The sequence below is a fragment of the Lynx canadensis genome, chromosome B1, assembly GCF_007474595.2.
Source record: "Lynx canadensis isolate LIC74 chromosome B1, mLynCan4.pri.v2, whole genome shotgun sequence".
NCBI lineage: Eukaryota > Metazoa > Chordata > Mammalia > Carnivora > Felidae > Lynx > Lynx canadensis.
In genome coordinates, this window is record NC_044306.2 from 14,253,618 (window position 1) to 14,274,319 (window position 20,702).

The following is a 20,702-nucleotide window of genomic DNA, read 5'->3' on the forward strand; positions in this document are numbered from 1 at the left end:
GTCAGATGCCCAACCGACTGAGCCACCCAGGTGCCCCTAAAATGTATGTATTTTTAAGTTTACTTATTTATTTTGAGAGAGAGAGAGAGCGTGTGAGCAGGGGAAGGGGAGAGAGAGAATCCCATGCAGGTTCCATGCTGTCAGCAAAGAGCTCAATGCAGGGCTTGATCTCAGGAACCATGAAATCAAGATCTGAGCCAAAATCAAGAGTCAGATGCTCAACCGGCTGAGCCACCCAGGTGCTCCCAGAAAGCTTTTTAGCCTCTAATATTTTCCACTCAAAATTTCCCTTCATCTTTTATATCTTTGACTTTTTTATGCCTCTAATTATGGTGCTTACTTTAGCCAGATACCAGAAGAAAACATTTCTACTGTCACTTGTGGGCATTTCTTCAGAGCCTTCTCCCTGATGATGGCGTTTCTGTGACCACAGGATATCATGCTAAAGCATCTGGAATGTATGCCACAGTTAGAACAAGCAAAAGAAAGTACACCTAGGCTGCGGTTAGATAAGGAGGAGCACGAACTGTTTTCTCAAGCAGAGCAAGACACTTGAGGCCATTCTAGTAAATGAAAGAAAGCCAGATGAGGTTTTTTTTGTATTAAGTAAATATTTTCAAAAGTTGGATCTCTTGTTTTATAGAACTGGCACATTGCATATTACTTACAGCAAAATGAGGTTTGAGCACAATTTTCCAGAAACACATACATTGCATAAAGTGAGATCTATACTGGTTTCCATATATAAAAGAGTCTGAGAGTGGAGGGGGGATGAGTGAAATAAAGGAGATTGAAAGGTACAAACTTCCAGTTATAAAATAAATAATTCACAAACATGAAAAGTGCAGCAAAGAGAAGTTAATCAAAAATATCGTGATAGTGTTGGGTGACAGATGGTGACTATACTTATTGTGGTGAACACTGAGTCACTTACAGGACTGTTGAATCAATGTTGTACATCTGAAACTAATAGAACACTGTATGTTAATTATACTTCACTAAAAAATAAAATAAAATGCCTGCTCCCCCCCCCCCCACAAAAGAGTCAGAGAACCTCAATTTATGGAACTAAAACTGGATAAGAAATTTTTAAAAAATTGTCACCCTCAGAAATCAATAGTTACCAAATGCTGGATTAAATTAACCACGACAAGAGTGATTCATGTAACACCAGCTCCAATAAAGCCTCATTAAGTAATCAATTAGAAATAAGTCACGGGGATAAAAAGTAAAAAAAAGGGACTAATGTAATAACTTTGTATGGTGACAGAGGGTAACTACACTTTTCGTGTTAAGGACAGCCTAATGTGCCTAATACCTACTGTGGAGCCCCTATGCTGTGCACCTGAAACTAATATAACATTGTATGCATACTTCAATTTAAAAAGAAGACAGGGAAATAACATTGAAAAAATATTTAAGTGAATAAAGTTGAAAACCTGTTAAGTAAAATATATTCCATCCTTCTAAAAAAGAGAAAAACCAATCAGAATAATTTAAAAGGAACAAAGAATTTAGCAAAAATCTCCTGGCCAATAGTATGTTTTATTCATAAAAGAGTAGAGCATCCTGGGGCACCTGGGTGGCTCAGTCAATTAAGCATCCAACTTCAGCTTAGGTCATGATCTTGAGGTTCACGAGTTTGAGCCCCGCGTCCGGCTCTGGTCTGATAGCGTAGAGCCTGCTTGGGATTCTCTCTCTCCCTCTCTCTGCCCCTCCCCAACTCACTCTCTCTCAAAAATTTATTATTTTTTATTAACTTATTATTTTTGAGAGAGAGAGTGTGTGAGCAGGGGACGGGTAGAGAGGGGGACAGACGATCCAAAGCAGGCTCAGCACTGACAACAGAGAGCCCCACATGGGGCTTGAACTCACAAGCTGTGAGATCACGACCCGAGCAGAAGCCAGAGGTTCAACCGACTGAGCCACCCAGGCGCCCCAAATTTCTAGGTGTACGCTTAATTCATAAATTGCCATGTGACCCTGGGCAAATGAATTAACTCCTCTGGGTCCCCAAATCATCATCTGTAAAAAATGTTGGTCTAGAGGTGATCCATTAATAGGGATCCTCAACCCCTTCCCCATCATTACAGCCATGATGATTATGATAAATTACTATGAGCGGCAGAGGCTTACCCAGCTATTCAGAGAGACTATGTGTTGTTGCCTCTTCTTTTTCCTTGATGGGAAATCGTTGATCTAAGATTACTTTTTGCTATAAAAAGTCTATGAGTCTAGACTGATCATGAGATTAAAAATAACCATCTGCAATCCTGCAACCTCGAGATGCACTTTTTAATTTTCTTTTCCTGCATCTAACTTCTATTTATTGAGTACTGTGCAGGGCTCTGATAACAACAGACATGGTTCCTGAATAAAATCATCATTTTTGAGGTTCTTAGTAAAATATATATATATTATATTACATATATATGTTATGTATATATATTACATATAATATATAAATTATATATATAATATATACATTTAATTTAAAGATACGGTTTAGTCTATGCTACCACAGCTTTCAAGTTTCTTTGTTTTGTTTTGTTTTTTAAAGCAGGCTCCCCGCCCAACGTGGGGCTGGAGATCAAAAGTTGCTTGCTCTACTGACTGAGCCAGACAGGTGTTCCACTACTACTTTCAAAACATTCCCTCCCTCCACTTTTCTCTATCCATTGATGAAATTAATAGGAAAATCTCTATGACCAGTTAAGAGTAGCATCTGACGCCAAGCTGTAATCTCAAGCTTTCAAAGAAGGTAAGAAGTCAAAGTTTCAGTTTACATGTGATTTGGCTACTCCAAGATTCTAGGCCATTGTTGGGTTTACTGATTACCTGCAGAAACATTTGAAGATGGCTCACTAAGATAAAAGAGGGATCTTTAAGGAATGCACCAGCAACTCCTACCACACTTATGAATCTAGCCATTGCAGCATTTGAATAGATTGAACAATTTATACCTATAGTATCAACTATTTAATTTTGGACAAAATTTTAAGTTTCACTCACAAACCTAGACCACAATTTCAATTTTGAACATATAGTATAAATCTCTCTTCCCTAAATTTTAAATGTTTTCCCGTTTTTAGGAAGCATAATTGCATAATTCAAACTCCTTCAATACTGTGACCTAGTTCCTCCTCTTGATGTTATAAACAGCTCATGTAACTATGGTAACCACCTAGGGAAAACTGAATGTTTTTCTGGTCAGCGATATGCAAAGTATACCATATGTGTTATTTTTTTTTCTGTCTGGAATAACCAAAGTAGATAATATGTGTTTGCTTTTCTTCTTGGCCATGGGAATGATAGTTCATGATACTGAATTTTCTCTTTACTAGTCCCAGTCATTCATAGTCCCTTCATTTTTGGCTGTGATCATCTTCCACTGTCAGTAGTCAGAACCCATAGTGGGACTGACTGCATACACCCAATTTTAAATCTGTGCTGTCTACCTCACAAACTAAATGTACAGACCAACACTGCTCAGATTTCTAAAGTTCCAGCTTGAGAATCTGGTATTTTCTTAACTTTATCCTTTAGTCCTAGCCCAAGCATTTCCTTAAAGCAAAAAACTAAAATGCAATTATATACTTAGATTCCAAGAAGAGTTTTATCTCCAGTTTGTAGTGACTTTTATCTATCTTCTTTCCAGCTCTATTTTTGTTTTTTAAATACAATTAGTGTGTACCACTTATGTAATAAAGCAATTCATACTTTAAAACTGAGTTCAATGGAAACAGACTGCTTTGTTTGTTTCGTTTTTTGGTTGCCTATTGTGCTAATGAATTGATTTAAAGTTTTAGGTTTTTTCAATACAACTTACAATGCTTCACTGGACCTTCTAGAACAAATAAAATATGAACTCTTACATTTGTAATGATTTATTTATTTGCATTAGGTACAATTACATTTCTACAGTGGGCTATCAATTGGTGACCTTTTAATATGAGGATTTTTATTTAAAGTGATTTTCTTTCTACTTATTTACTTTGAGAAACAACACAAGTGGGATGGGAGAAAGAGAGAGGAAAGAGAATCCCAAGCAGGCTCTGTGCTTGTCAGCTGACATCGCAGACCCCACCTGACAAGGAGGGGGGCGGGGTGGTGGCTTGATCTCATGAACCAGGAGATCATGACCTGAGCTGAAATCACAGGTAGGAAGCTTAACCCCCTGAGCTAACCAGGAGCCCAAAAGTGATTTTCTTCAATTTCCTTATACTTTTAACAGTGCTTTCTAACAATCCAAATACCCTCCTTAGAAAAACACTGCTATTTGCTTCACTGAATTAAATAGGAAATTAACTGCCTTTTTTTTTTTTTTTTTTGGAAATTAACTGCCTCTTACTGGTTTAGAAAAAAATCTAACCAAATGCAAGATATGGAACTTGTGTGGATCCTGCTAAACCTGTAAAAAGATATTAATGAGACAATGGGGAAATGTGGACATTTTAATTGTCTGGATATTAAACGATAGATAATTGTCTTGATGGGATAATGGAATTGTGGGTATGTTTTTATTTTTTAATGTTTATTCATTTTTGAGGAGAGAGACAGAGCATGAGTGGGGGAGGGGCAGAGAGAGAGGGAGACACAGAATCCAAAGCAGGCTCCAGGCTCTATGTTGTCAGCACAAAGCCTGACACAGTTCTCGAACCCCTGAGCCGTGAGATCATGACCAGAGCTGAAATCAGAGGCTTAACCACCTGAGCCACCCAGGTGCTCTAGTGGGTATGTTTTTTAAAAAATTCTCTTATCCCTCCATATTTAAAGTATTTACAGATAAAATGAACAGTCCAGCAGGAGATAGGAAGCGTGGAAGGCTACAGATGAAATAATATTGGCCATATATTGATAAATATTCAAGCTGGTGAATAGTGCATTAGGATTTATTGTATTATTACCTCAATTTTTGTGTGTGTTTGAAATTTTCCATAATAAAAAAGTGTTAAAAATATTAAGAAGTAGAAAGAAGAAAAGCATTTCAAATTTAATTGGCCTGACTTAAGCAATAGCTGAAATTTTCTCAGGTAGTATCTTTAGGAATCCTTCAGAACTATCTGCTAATTTGCTTTTTCTTTTCTTTTCTTTTTTTTAAGTTTTGCATTTTTTAATGTTTATTTATTTTTCAGAGAGAGAAAGAGAGAGAGCGCACAAGCTGGGGAGGGGCAGAGACAGAGGCGGGGAGAGAAGATTCAAAGCAGGCTCAGCACTGTCAGCGCAGAGCCTGATGCAGGGCTCGAACTCACCAGTCGTGATATCATGATCTGACTCAGCCACCCAGGCACCCTCCCCTGCTCATTTTGTTTTCAATGAGAGTTTGAAGCTATTGCCCTCCCCTCTCACAATATAAATAAAGCTTATAAGACAAAGGTTTAGAGGCATAAACATTTCCCACCAGGGACCTCTTAAAAGAAACTGATTTCAAAATTACAGGTAATCCCAGACACTTGGTACTAATCTGGGGGAGTCAGTTACTTATCTTTTTTAGGGTTACTTAATGGTAGAAAACAGTTTGAAGAGCAAATAATATGCCTTTTTGCTTTATCAGAGGACTTGATATCACCAATTAATTCCTACATTGCAAAGAACTGGGGGCTTTTAGATTTTGCATTTAGCCAAGTAAGGGAACCCAGTGTGAAAACCCCCCAAATGTCCAGGTAAGTGATTACTGAGAAGAAAAGAACATCATAAATAACCAAAGGTCAAGAATTGAGTTTAGGGAATACGGTGATTTCTTTTTTTTTCAAGTTAGTACTCTCTCCACACAGTGTGCTCTCACAGGTATGGCAGGAATAAGCCTTTGATTAGCTTATATTAATTTAGCAAAAAAAAAAAAAAAAAAGCACGTCTGAAATAATTCACACCCCGTCCCCCCCATATTAGAGTGTTTTTTATACGCTTAGGCCAACACAAGCTGAAAAAAATCACCATTTGGATTTTTTGCTTCCTTTCAGCCTGTTTAACAAGAGTTATGAAAGGTGAAAAGAATGTATAGAAGATCTCCATTACCATACTCAGCCTCTCTTCTCTCTTCTTGCTCTAGCTTCTTGGACCGAATAGTCTAAGCAGCCTGCATCACTGCCTTTCTTGCTTCTGGTTTCTAACCACGTGTCCTATCTGCCAGCGGATTACTTCTCAGGCTGAATAAAACGCATAGGCACATTCAGTGTCTAACCTGAATCGGTGAATAACAAGGCATCTTGCATTATTTGGGGCTTCCAATAAGGACTCGGTGATTCAAATCCATGAATAAGAAAACAGTAGGGTTCAGGTAAAAAGCAAAAAAATTCAATTTTTAACAGTGACGGGTTTTTGATAAGACCTGTCTGCTTAATCTGAAAGATTTTAAAGAATGACAACAATGAAATCCCTAGACGATTCTCAGAAACACATCACCCTGTACTGCCTGGGTCGGCTTAATATTCAAGTAGTCAAAACCACAAAAGTGTCACAGTATAGTAACACGAGGCAATCTCCGAGTCCCGAGCAATATTTTTATTATTCCCAAAACGCCGAATTTCCTGGAGGGCTTTTTGTTTGAAATTTAGCATTTCCAGCAGATCAGGGTCTAGATTTCTCTTTGCATGTCAATGGGTACTTCTACTAACAGACGTTTTCAAAGTGCTCTAAATAGGTCACCGTACAGGTGTACCACCGCTGCGAACGAACTGGATAGAAGGAGAAATCCAAGTTCAACACCCACTTACGCTTCCTTTTTAATTCAAAGGTACTACTCGGAATAGGACTTGTGTTCATAGACACTCTCCGAAAATCCTCCGCGGATTCGTTCTATTTACAGCCATTTCTTTCAAAAACACATGTTAGCATATACTCTGAGAGTCCATCTGGAATTAAAATGAGCTCTTCTGCAGGGCGTTTCATTTAGCACTACACAAAAATTAAGCCCTGAAAGTCGATCACATACACAGGGACGCGGGCCTGATTACAGATTAGGCTTTTATTCTTTCGCTTCTTCCCGACCCCGTGGTTTTCAGTCTTAGGATAAAAAGAGATGAAAAGGGGGTGCTGCGCCCCCCACGCCTTCTGTAAGCGTCGCCTACGTTGCATGTCTAAACGTTCTGACACCGGGAGGGGGAAAAATTCTTTCTTAAAGGTGGCCTATTGGACGAACACGTTTCTGGGGGCAGATGCAGCCTAAACTAAAGAGGAATCCTGAAGGTGGACAAAACCTGCGAGGCACTTCGGCGGCGGCGGACCTCCCGCGTCTGAGAAAGGGCGGAAAACACTAAAGCCAGGAGGGAGATTTAAAAGCGAGCGGACTAAAAGAGAAGGAAAACGCAGGGGGCACGCGGGAGCTCCGCCTACCTCGGCTACCAGCCCTCCCCGGCGCTCCGTGAGCCCGAAAGCCGCGGCAGGAGGAGGGCCGGGGCCCGCGGGCAGCGCTGAGGAGGAGGCCGGGCGAGCCGCGGCGGCTCGGCGGGAACTCCGCCGCCGAGCATGCCGGGAGCCGCGCCCGCTGCACGCTGGGTCGCGTAGTTCCCGCAGGCCTTACTCCAGGTTGTAGCGAAAAGCGGCCGGCCGCCCGCTGCTCTTTTAAGGCCTCGCGAGCTGCCGCGCCAGATCCACCTGATGGGGAAAATGTCGGTAACGCCCGGCCGAGGGAGCTGGACCAAGATTCCCCCGGCCTGTGGGAAAGACGAAAGGAAGGACTCAGCCACCTTCCCGCTCAAGTCCCATTCAGGCATTGAGCAAAGAGGCGGGCTTGACAGCGCTTCCCCTTTAAGAGGGGGCGGGGCGCAGCCTGCCGTTTGGCCGTCCTCCGCACCCTCCCTCCGGGCCGAAAGTTGACAGACCAATCGCCCGGGTGGCGGAGGGAAGGCGGGAGAATGCGAACCCTTCGGTAGGGCGGTAGGGGCGGGCCCCCGGCCTTATTAGGAGTAAGTCCTGCGCAGGCGCAGAGGCGGCCACAGGCGGAGGGGCGGGGGCAGTCCAGTGAGAGACTCTCCTACAGGCACCGAGGGTGATTGGGAGAAGAGGGGGCAGCGAGGGGCTTGTCATGGGGATCCGTGCTACGAGACGGCATTGGTAGCATCTGGGGACTCCCAGGGGGACAGGAAGTGTCAACGCCCGGGACCCCGGCGCCAGCTCCGCTGGGGGGATCCCCGCTGCTCTAGTCTTTGGGAGGGAGGGGAAAAAGGAGGGAGCCCTGATCTCGCCCCGCCCCTGGGCTTGTTACCGCGGGGGCGGGGAGTGAGGGCTTCTTTTGGGGGGAGTGGAGATCGGGGGACTCGGCTGTGCCGTCTTGAGCGGCGGCCGGTGTCCCCGCGGCGCCGGGCTGCCGAGCAGAGGAGCCGCGGCGGCCGTGGCTGTTGCATGTGTGGCTGCTGGATGCGGAGGCGGCGGCGGCGGCGGCGGCGAGGAGCAGCAGCGGCGGCAGGATGTTAGGGCAGCAGCAGCAGCAACTATACTCGTCGGCCGCGCTCCTGACCGGGGAGCGGAGCCGGCTCCTCACCTGCTACGTGCAGGACTACCTCGAGTGTGTGGAGTCGCTGCCCCACGACATGCAGAGGAACGTGTCTGTGCTTCGGGAGCTGGACAACAAATATCAAGGTAGGGGGCCGCGGAGCTGCGTGTGCGGGTCCTCCCCTCAGTCGGATTCGCTGGCCTCCGGGCACTGTCGCTCGGAGGCTGCCCGGGGAAGTGCCACTTTCCATTTCTCCTGTGACAGTCTCCCCGAGTGCACAGAGGGGGTCTGGTGTGTGGGACGGGGGAGAGGGACTGGAGACCGCGTTCGGGGCCCTCCCTTCCCCCGCTGCGGTCGGCAAGGACCTCTGTGGGGTATCACGGGTGGGGGTGGGGGGCCGCTCGTCAGCCCCCGCTGCAGACCCAGCGGCTGCAGCTGGTGTGGAAAGGAATCAGCCATTTTAAGCAGCATTTGTTCCGGCGCTTGCCTGCCCGGTGCCGCAGACCCTCCTGCCCCGGCGAGGGAGCGTGCAGCCGGGCGGGGGGCTGTAGGGAGTGAGCGGCCGGCCGCAGCCGGACACCCGCTGGTCTCCCGGGCCTGGCTTTCCCCCTCTCCTCCGACCCCCACCCCGAGAGCAGATGCATTGGAACGGGGGGGGGGGGGGGGAGGGGGCGGGAGAGGGCCGCGAAGGCGGACTCGGGGAGGTCCCTCCCTCCGCTCTCCGGCTCCCGGCTCGGGAATTGAGTTCGTTCCCTTCTCCCGCCCCAGGGAAAGTTCCGGGCCGCAGCCTTTTCCTCTGAGCCTTCAGCCAAATGGTTAAAAGGGGAGGGGTCCTCGCGGGGAAAGGAAGAGGGGTGTGTGTGTGGCGGGGAGGGCCTCCGTCCCTGGGGGCGGGGCCTGAGGGCGTGACGTAGGGCATGGGAGGGGCGCGGACGGGCGCGCTCCCGCCCGCCTCGAAGATGGCTGGTGCCCGGAAGGTTTGGGCGGAGTTGGCTGGTTGGGAGGTGTCGGAACGTTGCAGGATGTTAATTCGTCCCTAGCGCAGTCGCTGTTGGGGTTTGGGACATATTTGTCCTGGTTTTTCGACTCTTTCTCAACCACTCAATCAGGACGAGGAAACATTCAGCTAACTAGGACCATCGCTGGCCCTAGCACCGCGTAGGTTCCGGGCCTTGCGTCACTTCCGGGCCCCAGGTGGAAGTGGGTGGTTGACAAGGCAACCGCCTGGCGTCCTTTAACCCATGGGTCCCTCCTTCGCCAAGTTTGAGTAATGAGGCAAAAGCCACTCTTTGTGGTCAGAAAACTAAGATAGGGAATCAGCCTTTCCTGCAGAGAGTATCATTTATCATCCACTATTGGTTGACTTTGGCCTGCTACTAGGAGGGGAGAAGTTTAGATGGGGAGCCGTTTCGCGTTTACTAACCCTGATCAAGGAACAGACCTTGGACATAATGTGGGAACAGCCATACGGACTTCAAAAAGATAACTTTTGGACCCCATTCTTTGTTTTTCTAGACCCTCCACTAATCTTATGATTTAGTCTCAAAGGAACCCACTTCTGGGGTGACATTTTCTGACCTGTAGCATATTAGAATATTTAAGTGTCTCTTTGTTTTTGAATCTATAACTTATTTCTGCCTTCTGAATCCATACGATAGGGCTGATGATAGGACTGATCTCTGTTAGGGGGAAAGAGAATTAAATAGTGATTACTTACTGGGTGTCATTGCTGTGTCCGATCCAGAACATTATTTCATAATTCTCTGAAGTAAAAATTTATTTTACTAAGGAGTTAAAATTTACAAGGAGTTTAAGTCACTTGTTCACTTAATTAGGTGGGGAAGTAGCCTGGCTCCTTCATGTACACATCCTTGTTTTTAAACTATTAACGTTGTATACAAGCTTTTTTAAAGCACTCTAAAGGTATTTTCTACAGACATGGAGCACATACATGAAGTATAGCCTAAGAATGACACACATGTGCTTAAGAATTGTATATTGAACATTTTTAGTTTTTCAAATAGTAACTGAAGTTTGTAAAGCTTGCATGTTTTTGCATTTCTTCACAGACATATTTGCCTTCACAAGAGTTAAGCTATTTTCATTTTAATTGGGGAGGGAAAATTGGTTACAGGGAAATCTGCCATCTTGACCGTCTAGAATTGTGCTAAGTAGCTCTGGTAACATGAGAAACAGTATTAGGCTTTAAAAGATTGAGAGATTATAAACATTTTAAGATTGTGGTCAGCTTCAAGATTAATGTAAGACAAGGATCTGGTTTTCAGTCTGTGCCTGTGCTTACTAAGCTCTGCTTTATATACTTCTGTGTTCTTGGTTCAGATTTCATATGCTTTTTGTTTCTTTGCTAGTTCTTAGGCATTTTCTGTTTTTGGATTTAAAACTTACGGCAGTATTTAGTGATATGAATTATACGAGAAGTCAAAAAAATTTCTCTCCTACCTATTTGAGACACTTTCAGAAATTACTGGAGAATCTTAAAAGTAACCTTAAAGACTTTAAAAATACAGAAATGAAGAAAACAATTTCACAATTGAAGTATTTATTATAGGACCTGGTTATTAGAGAACCTCAATTTTTGTTACAATATTCTTGTTCCTAATGTCTTGGGCAAATAATCATTGAAGAAAAAATTAATACTTAATTTCAAGTGCTTTCCGTGCAGCTTAGTAGCAAATGCTTCAATGGCAGAGCCAGACATACGTATGTGGCAGAGTTCAAAGTCTGGGGTTGTTACCTCTTGAACTTCATTTTCTTCACATATGGAAGTGATAGCGTCCACATAAGGTTGCTGTGGGGATTAAATGAGAAAATCTTTATCACATACAAGGGCCCTAGTAAGTGTTAGTTTCCTTTCTTCTTTCACTACATAATTAAGATGTCTTAGAAATGTGAATTTTTCTCATGCATAGTATCTTATCAGTGTGCTTGTATGGTATGATATAATTAGCCTCAAATCCTGATAGTTAGGTACAGAATATTTAAAATAAGGTTTACCTTTATTTTTTAATCCTCAAATTTTGTCTGAGGGGAAAATATGTGATGTCCTTATTTTTCCTGGAGAAAAATTACGTTCTTAAGAAAGTCACCCAGCCAGGCAAATGGGCTAGATGTGAACTTTGTTTTAAAATATGCCGTGCAGGTACGAGTACCCTCAAATGTGCGGTGGCATTTTGTCACGTATCCCGGGTTAAGCAGTTGTCCAGCACATGTGAGTACTTCTAATTTCTAGGGAGGAGTTAATTCATAAGAGTCGTGTTGAATGCCTGCTTTGTGTTAACATTTCTCGGAGACAGCCTAATGTATGCATTTTACTCGTCTAGCATTTCTGTTCTTGTTAAAGTAATAATATTGGAAGGCAAAACGATGGTATGCCATGTGCTGGTAATAATATTAGGATGTAAAACAGTGATATGCCATGTGGTGTGATCAATTAGAGTTAATTTTTGTTTCTCTCCCTTTAGTAAGACAGAACTCAGATAGCGTTGTATCTCAGAGGGGCAAGAAATAGAACAATAGAATAGAATAGAAATTTAATCTTACGTAAATTTTTGGTGACATCTGGAACTCTATTTTCAGATTTTTGTATGCCTTCTAGTGACTCAGACATTTTTAATTGATTTAAATGTGTCCCACATGCTATACAATACCAAAATCAGCAGTTCAAAAAGCTTAGAACCAACTGCTGAGTTATCTACAAAAGCAGAGTGATCCGGTGCTGACTTTACTGTAATTGTATTAGTAGCTTCGTCAGTTGATGCCAGAATGGGAACCTAACCCCACTCTGTAAATAGCTTGGTTTTCAGAATCTCCCCTATGGTAAAATAAGAGAGCCATTAAAACTAATATGGGGGGGGAGAGGAAGAGTGACTCGTGTCTGCTTTGTTTGAGTGTCCAGGGATATGATACGCAAGTAAAGGTGTAATGTCTCTCTGGAGTCATGTAGCAAGTCATTGATTGAGCTGTAAATCCTGTAAACACGGTTGGACAGTAGTCTGTAGCGAGTTTTAGAACCTAAGTTTTACAGTTGAAGTCTGGCATGTAAATTTCATTACAGTGAGTGTTTTGAGGTTCACGTGAAGTGTAGGTGACTTCACTAGGTGGGCTATAAAGTGGCATACAGTGTTCTTGCCCATGTATTAATTAGTGCATACATCTCTTATCCTTTTTTTTTTTTTTTTTTTTTTTTTTTTAAGTAAGTTCAGTGCCCAATGTGGGGCTTGGACTCATAAGCCTGAGATCAAGAGTCACATGCTTTACCAACTGAGCCAGCCAGGCACCCCTCTTATCCTTGTTAATATAAATTACTGAGTATTAGAAAGCTTTGTAAAAAATAAATACATAAATAAATAAGAAAAAAGAAAAAAAGAAAGCTTTATATCCTTCTTATTAGTTTATTTCTTTAAAAAAATTTTTTAATGTTTTATTTCTATTTTTGAGAAAGAGAAAGAGTATGAGCTGGAGAGGGGCAGAGAGAGAGGAAGACATCTGAAACAGGCTCCAGACTGAGCTGTCAGCACAGAGCCTGACATGGGGCTCGAACCCAGGAGATTACAGCCTGAGCCAAAGTTGGATGCTTAACCGACTGAGCCACCCAGGCACCCCTTATTAGTTTATTTCTAAATATACTTTCATATTGGATAACGTCTGGTTTTTCTAGGGGAAATAATTTTTTTAGTGTATGCATACCATAGAGGAGACTGGTTTTATGATTTGAGTTCATTCAACTTTACCAATTCTGTGAACCATAACTAACTTGAAAAATATCATATGTGCTAATGCACAATAATGTTCTGGTTTTTCTCTTCTGTTTTTAGAAACATTAAAGGAAATTGATGATGTCTATGAAAAATATAAGAAAGAAGATGATTCAAACCAGAAAAAACGCCTACAGCAGCATCTCCAGAGAGCATTAATCAATAGTCAGGAATTGGGAGATGAAAAAATTCAGATTGTCACGCAGATGCTCGAATTGGTGGAAAATCGGGCAAGGCAGATGGAGCTGCATTCACAGTGTTTTCAGGATCCTGCTGAAGGTGAGCGCGCCTCGGATAAGGCAAAGATGGATTCCAGCCAACCAGAAAGATCTTCCAGAAGACCCCGCAGACAGAGAACCAGTGAAAGCCGTGATTTATGCCACATGACGAATGGGATTGAAGACTGTGATGATCAGCCACCTAAAGAAAAGAAATCCAAGTCAGCCAAGAAAAAGAAGCGCTCCAAGGCCAAGCAGGAGAGGGAAGCTTCGCCTGTTGAGTTTGCAATAGATCCCAATGAACCTACATACTGTTTATGTAACCAAGTGTCTTATGGGGAAATGATCGGATGTGACAATGAACAGTGTCCAATTGAATGGTTTCACTTTTCATGTGTCTCACTCACCTATAAACCAAAGGGGAAATGGTATTGCCCAAAGTGCAGGGGAGATAATGAGAAAACAATGGACAAAAGTACTGAGAAGGCAAAAAAGGATAGAAGATCGAGGTAGTAAATGCCATCCACATTTTAAAAGGTTATTTGTCTTTTATATAATTCTTTCAGAATTTACTTTCAGAAAATGTTTTAGGGTAAATGCATAAGACTATGCAATAATTTTTAATCATTAGTATTAACGGTGTATTAAACGTTGTTGTACTTTGTCTGTGACTTTAATTTTCTGCACTGAATTACCAAATATTTTAAACCAGGTAGTCTTTAGATCGCCTGATGAAAGGAGCAGGGAATAGGGAGAGGGTGGTGTGAGCATTAGAACTTCACAAACCAGGCCTATTTCATTTTCATTGAAAACCACAATGCTGTTTCTGAGGTAAACACCAAAGTTTTGCTAGTATTTTAGTTCTCTGTGCTTTAAAAATTTAGATGAAGTTGGAGTTCTCTGTAAGCATTCAGATCATCTTGGGTAATTTAAGGTATGAACACTACATTTAGAGCTTCTTTCTCCCTAGCCCCATTTATACATACACTTGTTCATCTCTAGGCTTCCATGAATTTAAGGAGCTAGAGATAAGAATAATTTGGGATTCCATGTGGAATAATGTGCTCTTATTAGAGTATTTGCTGCTGTATTTTCCTTAGTAGCATTTTGATACACTGTCAGTAGCCCATTTGTAAATGCCTTCCTGCTGCATCATAGATACATTTAATCTAGTGCTTAATAAGGGAGTTGTGTTTTGTTTTGTTTTAATTGGGACAGGTAAGCATAGTTAGGATATCAAAAATGGTGCCATTGGCTTATATTGGAAAATTTGGGGTTCTGTAGTATCATGGTTCAAGGCTGAGCAATTTAGAAAAAGCATCTTCTTTAAAAACATTTTCCACGTGACCCACTGCTGAGTTGCCTAGCCACGGGCCTATCAGTGGGGACAAGGGCATATACTAGTCTTTAAATATTGCCTTTATGTCAAACAGGAGTTTCAATAGTTTTGCTAGTGGCTATAGTTGATTTCTGTCCCAATCAGTGATTATATATTATTTTAAGTAATAGTGTATTCACTTTCACTTTCTGGTACTGGTGCTGTTTGATGTTTTCATGTTTAATGAACTAATTTCATTATAACAATGCAATTAATAATGTATTTGTAAATTGAATTTTCCAAGATCCTGGTACTTTAAGAGTAAGCATATTGATGGATATATATGAACATATATTCGGAGAATTGTTTGGTCTGGGGGAGGAGGCAGATGATTGACCAGTCCTTTAAATCTGTGTGTAACGTAACTTTTTATTCCTCATTTCTTCCTAATCTGATGATCTCGATTCTTTTTGATTAGCGTGAAAAATTCTGTCTGCTTGTTTGGAACAAAAAAAAAAATTGTTTTTTCTTCTTCTAACTCTCCTGTGTGACTTTTAGGCATGTTATTTCCTCTCATCTGGGTGTCCAGTTACACATCTGTAATACAAAATACAAGGTTGGCTTCAGTATCTCCAAGGTTTTTTTGAAATCTATAGTTTTTGCACTATGGTAAGGATTTTAATAATCAAATGACTTGTTTTTCTCTTTTGTTAATTTTGTCCCTCATACTGAGATATGAAAATACTTTAAAGGTGATCTTTGAGACAGGTAAATGCACAATATTTGATTAACTTCTGTCCTGAGGATATTTTGCTTGATGACTGGAACTAGTTGGTTATATTACTTCTTGAGCGAGAAGTATTAGACAGCATGATGAAGAATTTATTTGTTGTAACATAGTTGAGTTGTAAAGACATTCTTTTCTCTCTTGAAAATACAGCATTTTGTCTTAGTGATGACATCCTTATTACCAAGATAGAGCTGTTTACCTGACACCATTAAAAATATCGGTATGTACAAAGTCTCCAAAAGCTTTCAGATGTCACTATATGGAAGTCAACGCTTTTTCATACATTAGATTTCCCTTAGCTTATGGGGAAAACAAAATAAACTTCATAACAGAGGCCCCAAATTTGGATTAGGCTTGCTAGGAAAACAGACATGGAAAATCCTGTAAAATGTGCTCTCTTCAAGACCTAATGTTTGAAACAGTCTTATTCTTATGAATTTTTTGTTTGTTTTCTGTACCATACCACACAGGAAATAGAAGTCTTAAGTTTGCATAATATTTCGACTGGGATTTCTTTTTTAAGTATTCTAGGTTTCATATACTATCTCATATCATGGTTATTAACTCATGCTATAAACCAGGGGTTCCTAAACTTGTCTCAGAGTTACTTCAAGAGTTTCAAGAAATATAGATATCTCTCTCCCACACCCAACAATTGTGATCTCATTCATTTGGAATGTGGCTGAAACATTAGAATTTTTTTTTAATCCCCAGGTGATTCTAATATACAGAAAAGTTTTGGAACCACTGCCATATTATGAAAATTTGAACCTGTTCGAAACTGGGTGTCTTCTCTACATTCAGACTTATGGGACTCTGAAGCACATCCAAGTTCTGAAACACGTGCAAGAGGTTGTCCCTCGCACCCAACAGTCTACCAACACTTGAAGACGCCACACTCGAGTGCTGCTTGTGTGCTGTTCTAAGCAGTGGCGGTTTAGAAGACAATCCTTGCTCACACACCAGACATTCTGATAGTCAGATATATGTAATGGTAGGGAACGGTTTAGAGGGGAGTAAAGTAGAAGAACAGAAAACGGAGGGAAAGAGAGGTGAGTCTTAATTGTGGTGATTAAAGAAGGTCTCGAAGGAAGTGATCTTGGAGCTGAGGCCAGAGGGGGAAATAAGGGAGGCAGGCAGAGGTTTAAGGGAGAGAGGGGTAAAAACAAGCTCATCAGTTTAACTAGAACACTTGACACAGTGTGGAAGGGACTAGAAACTGCTGACTCTCGAAAGCCATGGTAGGAAATTGGGGAAAGGTTTATATTGAAGAGTTTTTTGACGATCACAATGATCATGCTGCACTCAAAATCTGGGGAGCCTTAGTGAAAATAGGGAGTCTCAGGAGACTCAGAAGCCTCTGCACAAGAAATATTGATGGCTTACGGTAGGACTCTGCTTAGGTCTTCAAGATTATTTTTTAAATTCACAGGATTCCTATAGTTGCTTTTTAGCTTCAAATGGATATTAGCGAAACTTCAAGGATTTTGGCCCAGTGATTGGAAAGCAAAGAGATGACAAGGGTGACTCGGGTTTTGGGGTTGTGGGGAAAGATCAAGATTTCTGTTTGCATTTGGGTGTCAGATTCCTGATAGACTTCTTGTGGGATCCAACGTGGAGTGGAGGGAGGGGCCGGGCGCTAAACATGTGGAAATTAGCCTGTGAGTAGAGTTTAAAGCCATGCGACTAAAATCACTTGTAAACACATGATTGCCTCTCAAATTTTTTTAAAATGTTTGTTTGTTTGTTTATTTATTTTGAGAGGGTGAGAGAGAATCCCAAGCAGGCTCCACGCTCAGTGTGAATCCCAACCTGGGACTCAGTCTCGAGACCTTGAGATCATGACCTGACCTGAAATCAAGAGTCCGGAGGCTTAACCCACCGAGCCACGGAGGCACCTCGAGTGCCTCTCAAATTTTAATGTGCACGAGTCACCTGTTTTCGTCAAAATGCAGACTTGGATTCAGTAGGTCTGGTATGGGGGCCTGAGATGCTACATTTCTGACAAGCTCCTCAGTGGGGCTGATGCTGCTGGCGGGGGGGGGGTGGGGGGGGTGGGGGCGAACCTACATTTTGTGTAACAACTGGGTGGATCCAGACGAGGGAGGGGTGGGCCCTGTGGCGCTCCAGGCTTGGAAAGGGGGAGCCACTGAAGGAGACTTCCAGATCTCTCCGAGAGATCAGCCGGAAAAATGTGGCACATCGGAACCAAAGGGAAGTGTTTCAAGAAGAGCATGGTCCCTCATTGAAGTGCCACCCAAATAAGACGAGGACGGCGGCTAATCACGTGGTTGGGGGGATGGCAGCCTTAACAGGCTCTGAGTTTGGGGATGAGGAACCGCTCGGAGTGGCCGGTGACCAGGAGGGCGCAGAGGTAGCATCAGCAGTTACGGACAACTCAAGTTTTTATGTTTTTGTTTTATTTATTTTTAATGTTTATTTATTTTGAGAGACACCGTGCGAGCGGGGGAGGGGCGGAGAGGGAGCAAGAGAATCCCAGGCGGGCCCCGCGCTGTCAGCGCAGAGCCCCGCACAGGGCTCGGTCTCATTACGTGCGATTGTGACCTGAGCCGAAATCAAGAGTGGGAAGCTTAACCGACTGAGCCACCCGGGCGCCTCAAGTTTTGGTGTGAAGGGAAGCATGATTGTAGCTGAGGTGAGCGAGCTAGGGGAGGATTGTAACTCCTAAGGAGACAATATAGCGTGACCATATTGGAATATTCCATCAGAAGGGGACGGATGCATGCTGTCAGGAGAAGCGGGTTATTGCAACAGTCACATCTGAACAGGCAGGCAACAAGGAGTGAGCGAGAACTGAGACTCGTGACGGGTTCATCTCAAACAGGCACAGGGACAGCTCCAGTTAATGTGTCAAAAAGGAAGGTGGTTTTTTAACTCACTTGTTAAGATCTGTATTTGCTCATCTGTGACTTACAAGGCACTGTTTTTAGGCCTCGGGGAATAAAAGTGATCGAGACGACAAAAATCTGTGTAACCTGGTGGTACTCAGGTTCTGCGAGTGAACAGGTGTGAATGCAGGCAGCTCGCTAGATTTGGTATTGAGAAAAGAGCTCGTTCTCTTCTAACAGCTCCCGCTTTCCCCGTGAAGGGCTGACACGGGGAAGGGACATGGGAAGTCTGCAGGAGTCCCGAGAGGTGTGTGTGAACGATGGCTGGGGACAGTGGGAGAGTGGCCGGGGAAGGCCAGTCCGATCCGGGGGTCAGCTGGAGCCTCGGGTCACAGCTTCAAATGAGCTGATAACTCATTCTTGTTGCCTGGATGCAAGCATGACAAAAGAGACGGACAAAATAGCAAAATTTCAAAATATCCCTACAGCGAGCTGGAAAAATTGCAGCCCTCCTCTCCTTTTTATATGCCCAGTAGGTGGCTTCCTCGGAGGGTTCTGTCCTCATTACCCCCACCCGACCTGGAGAAGGGGCTGTCTTCAAGGAGCAGTGAGGGTAGAAATAAGCCAGACAGCTCTTCAGCCCTTCCTGAATCAAGTGCTTATAGTTTGATGTATACTTTTATGTTGTAATTTTTTTTTAGAGGCAGAAAGAGCGCGCGAGCAGGGGAGAGGGGAAGAGGGAGAGAGAGAATCTTAAAACCCACCCGATTGCACGACTCCATCCCACAACGGAGAGGTCATGACCTGAGCCGAAAACCAGGAGTCGGATGCTCAACCCACTGAGCCACGCAGGCGCCCCTGAAAATCTATTTTAAGTAAAGTGTAAGTTACCTTGGAATTCGCTCACCATGTTGCCTAAACTCTATACATCAAGTAGAGAGACCAAAGGTCCCTGTCCTCTCCTACATGCGAGGTCAGTACCCTGGCTGAGGACTCCAGACATGTGGGCTTCTCTGGGGTCTGCAGTTTGTTCAGCCATAAAATGAGCGATTTAAGGTAAGGTTATGCTAAAAATGTGGTTATTATTAATCACATACCTTACAATTGATAGGAAAGAGTTCTTCTGGTCACAAACTTACTGATTGTGGAGTTTGTAAAACAAACAGTGTTTAGTTCATGTATGTGGTAACTAGACTTTACAACAGGGTTTTCTAAACTTCGGACAATAACATGATCTTGATGGGTTTTTCCATGTCCACATCCCATTCTAATTTTATATTTATAGGAATTTACTTATTCAAGACTTTTCTTTAAAATGACTCACTTTTGGATGTCAGTTTATGTGTAAAAGAAAGCCTGTCACTTTTGTAAGTGGAAAATTGTCAACGTATCACTTTGATTGGATTACCTTAAAATATAATGAAAACAAAGTCATGTTATTAAATTCCAGCTAGGTAGTATCACTGTGAAAACAGAGCCCCAAATCTGCTCTCCCTTTTTAGACGTGTGATTAGTAAATAATATTGGGTAAGGGTAAAAGAGACAAATAAACACCGAGTCAAGTCTCTTCTGCATGATGTAACCAAAAGGATTTGAAGAGAATATTGAGGGGCGCCTGAGTGGCTCAGTCAGCTGAGCGTCCAACTTCAGCTCAGGTCGTGATCTCATGGTTCGTGAGTTCAAGCCCCGCGTCAGGCTCTGTGCTGACAGCTGGGAGCCTGGAGCCTGCTTCGGATTCTGGGTCTCCCTCTCTCTCTGCCCCTCCCCTGTTTGCACTCTGTTTCTCTCTCCCTCAAAATAAATAAACATTTAAAAAAAAAAAAAGAATGTTGAGCACTACGTCACCATCCTGCTCCGGGAAACACTATAAGCAACAGCAAAGGTTAACTACCGCACTTTGTCGGCAATGCTAACATGTCTTCGAGGCACCCGTCTACTACGTGCAGATGGACTGATTGTGCCTTGTAGTAAAGGTTTCTGTAAAACCCCTAAGGTATTGGCCAGCACCACCTCCATTGCTATGAGGGTAACTGACATTATCCTGACTCCACTAAGTTTCCGGACTTGTTGGTGTTTTTAAGCTCAGGATAAAAAAAATCTGCAGCTCCTCGAGTACCAGGCTGGGAGCAGAGAGAGCGGTCCTAGGCAGCCTCATCTATAGTTTTGGGCCTGGCAGTCCAGCCTTAAAAAAAAAAAAAAAAAAAAATCCTTGGAATTTCCCAGATAACTTCCTCAGTCACCCACTTGCTTGGCTTGGCGATCTTCGTTGTAAAAAAAAAAAAAAAAAAATTCCAATTTCCTTATGAATTAGATAACAGCAA

At 42.9% G+C, this 20,702-nt stretch overlaps 1 protein-coding gene across 3 annotated transcripts; it reads left to right on the forward strand.

Annotated features, from left to right (window-relative positions):
• Positions 1-8,276: 8,276 nt before the first annotated feature.
• ING2 (inhibitor of growth family member 2) lies at positions 8,277-17,239 on the forward strand. 3 transcript variants are annotated; one of them, XR_003968168.1, is made up of 3 exons: positions 8,277-8,577; positions 13,267-15,752; positions 16,247-17,239. XR_003968168.1 is itself a non-coding variant. In XM_030312095.1 (3 exons), the coding sequence occupies exons 1-2, from the start codon at positions 8,406-8,408 to the stop codon at positions 13,935-13,937; spliced, it is 843 nt and encodes a 280-aa protein (XP_030167955.1). In that variant the 5' UTR covers positions 8,277-8,405; the 3' UTR covers positions 13,938-13,961; positions 16,247-17,239. The 3 variants fall into 3 exon arrangements, 2 of the variants coding, with proteins under 2 accessions (XP_030167955.1, XP_030167954.1); XM_030312095.1 differs by having other exon boundaries at positions 13,267-13,961; XM_030312094.1 differs by lacking the exon at positions 16,247-17,239 and having other exon boundaries at positions 13,267-15,766.
• Positions 17,240-20,702: the final 3,463 nt, after the last annotated feature.

Bases quoted from the DNA above. Each gene is read 5' to 3' on its own strand.
- ING2 (XM_030312095.1), top strand. From the start codon at position 8,406: ATGTTAGGGCAGCAGCAGCAGCAACTATACTCGTCGGCCGCGCTCCTG. The intron at 8,578-13,266 runs GTAGGGGGCCGC...TTCTGTTTTTAG, and splicing joins GCTGGACAACAAATATCAAG to AAACATTAAAGGAAATTGAT.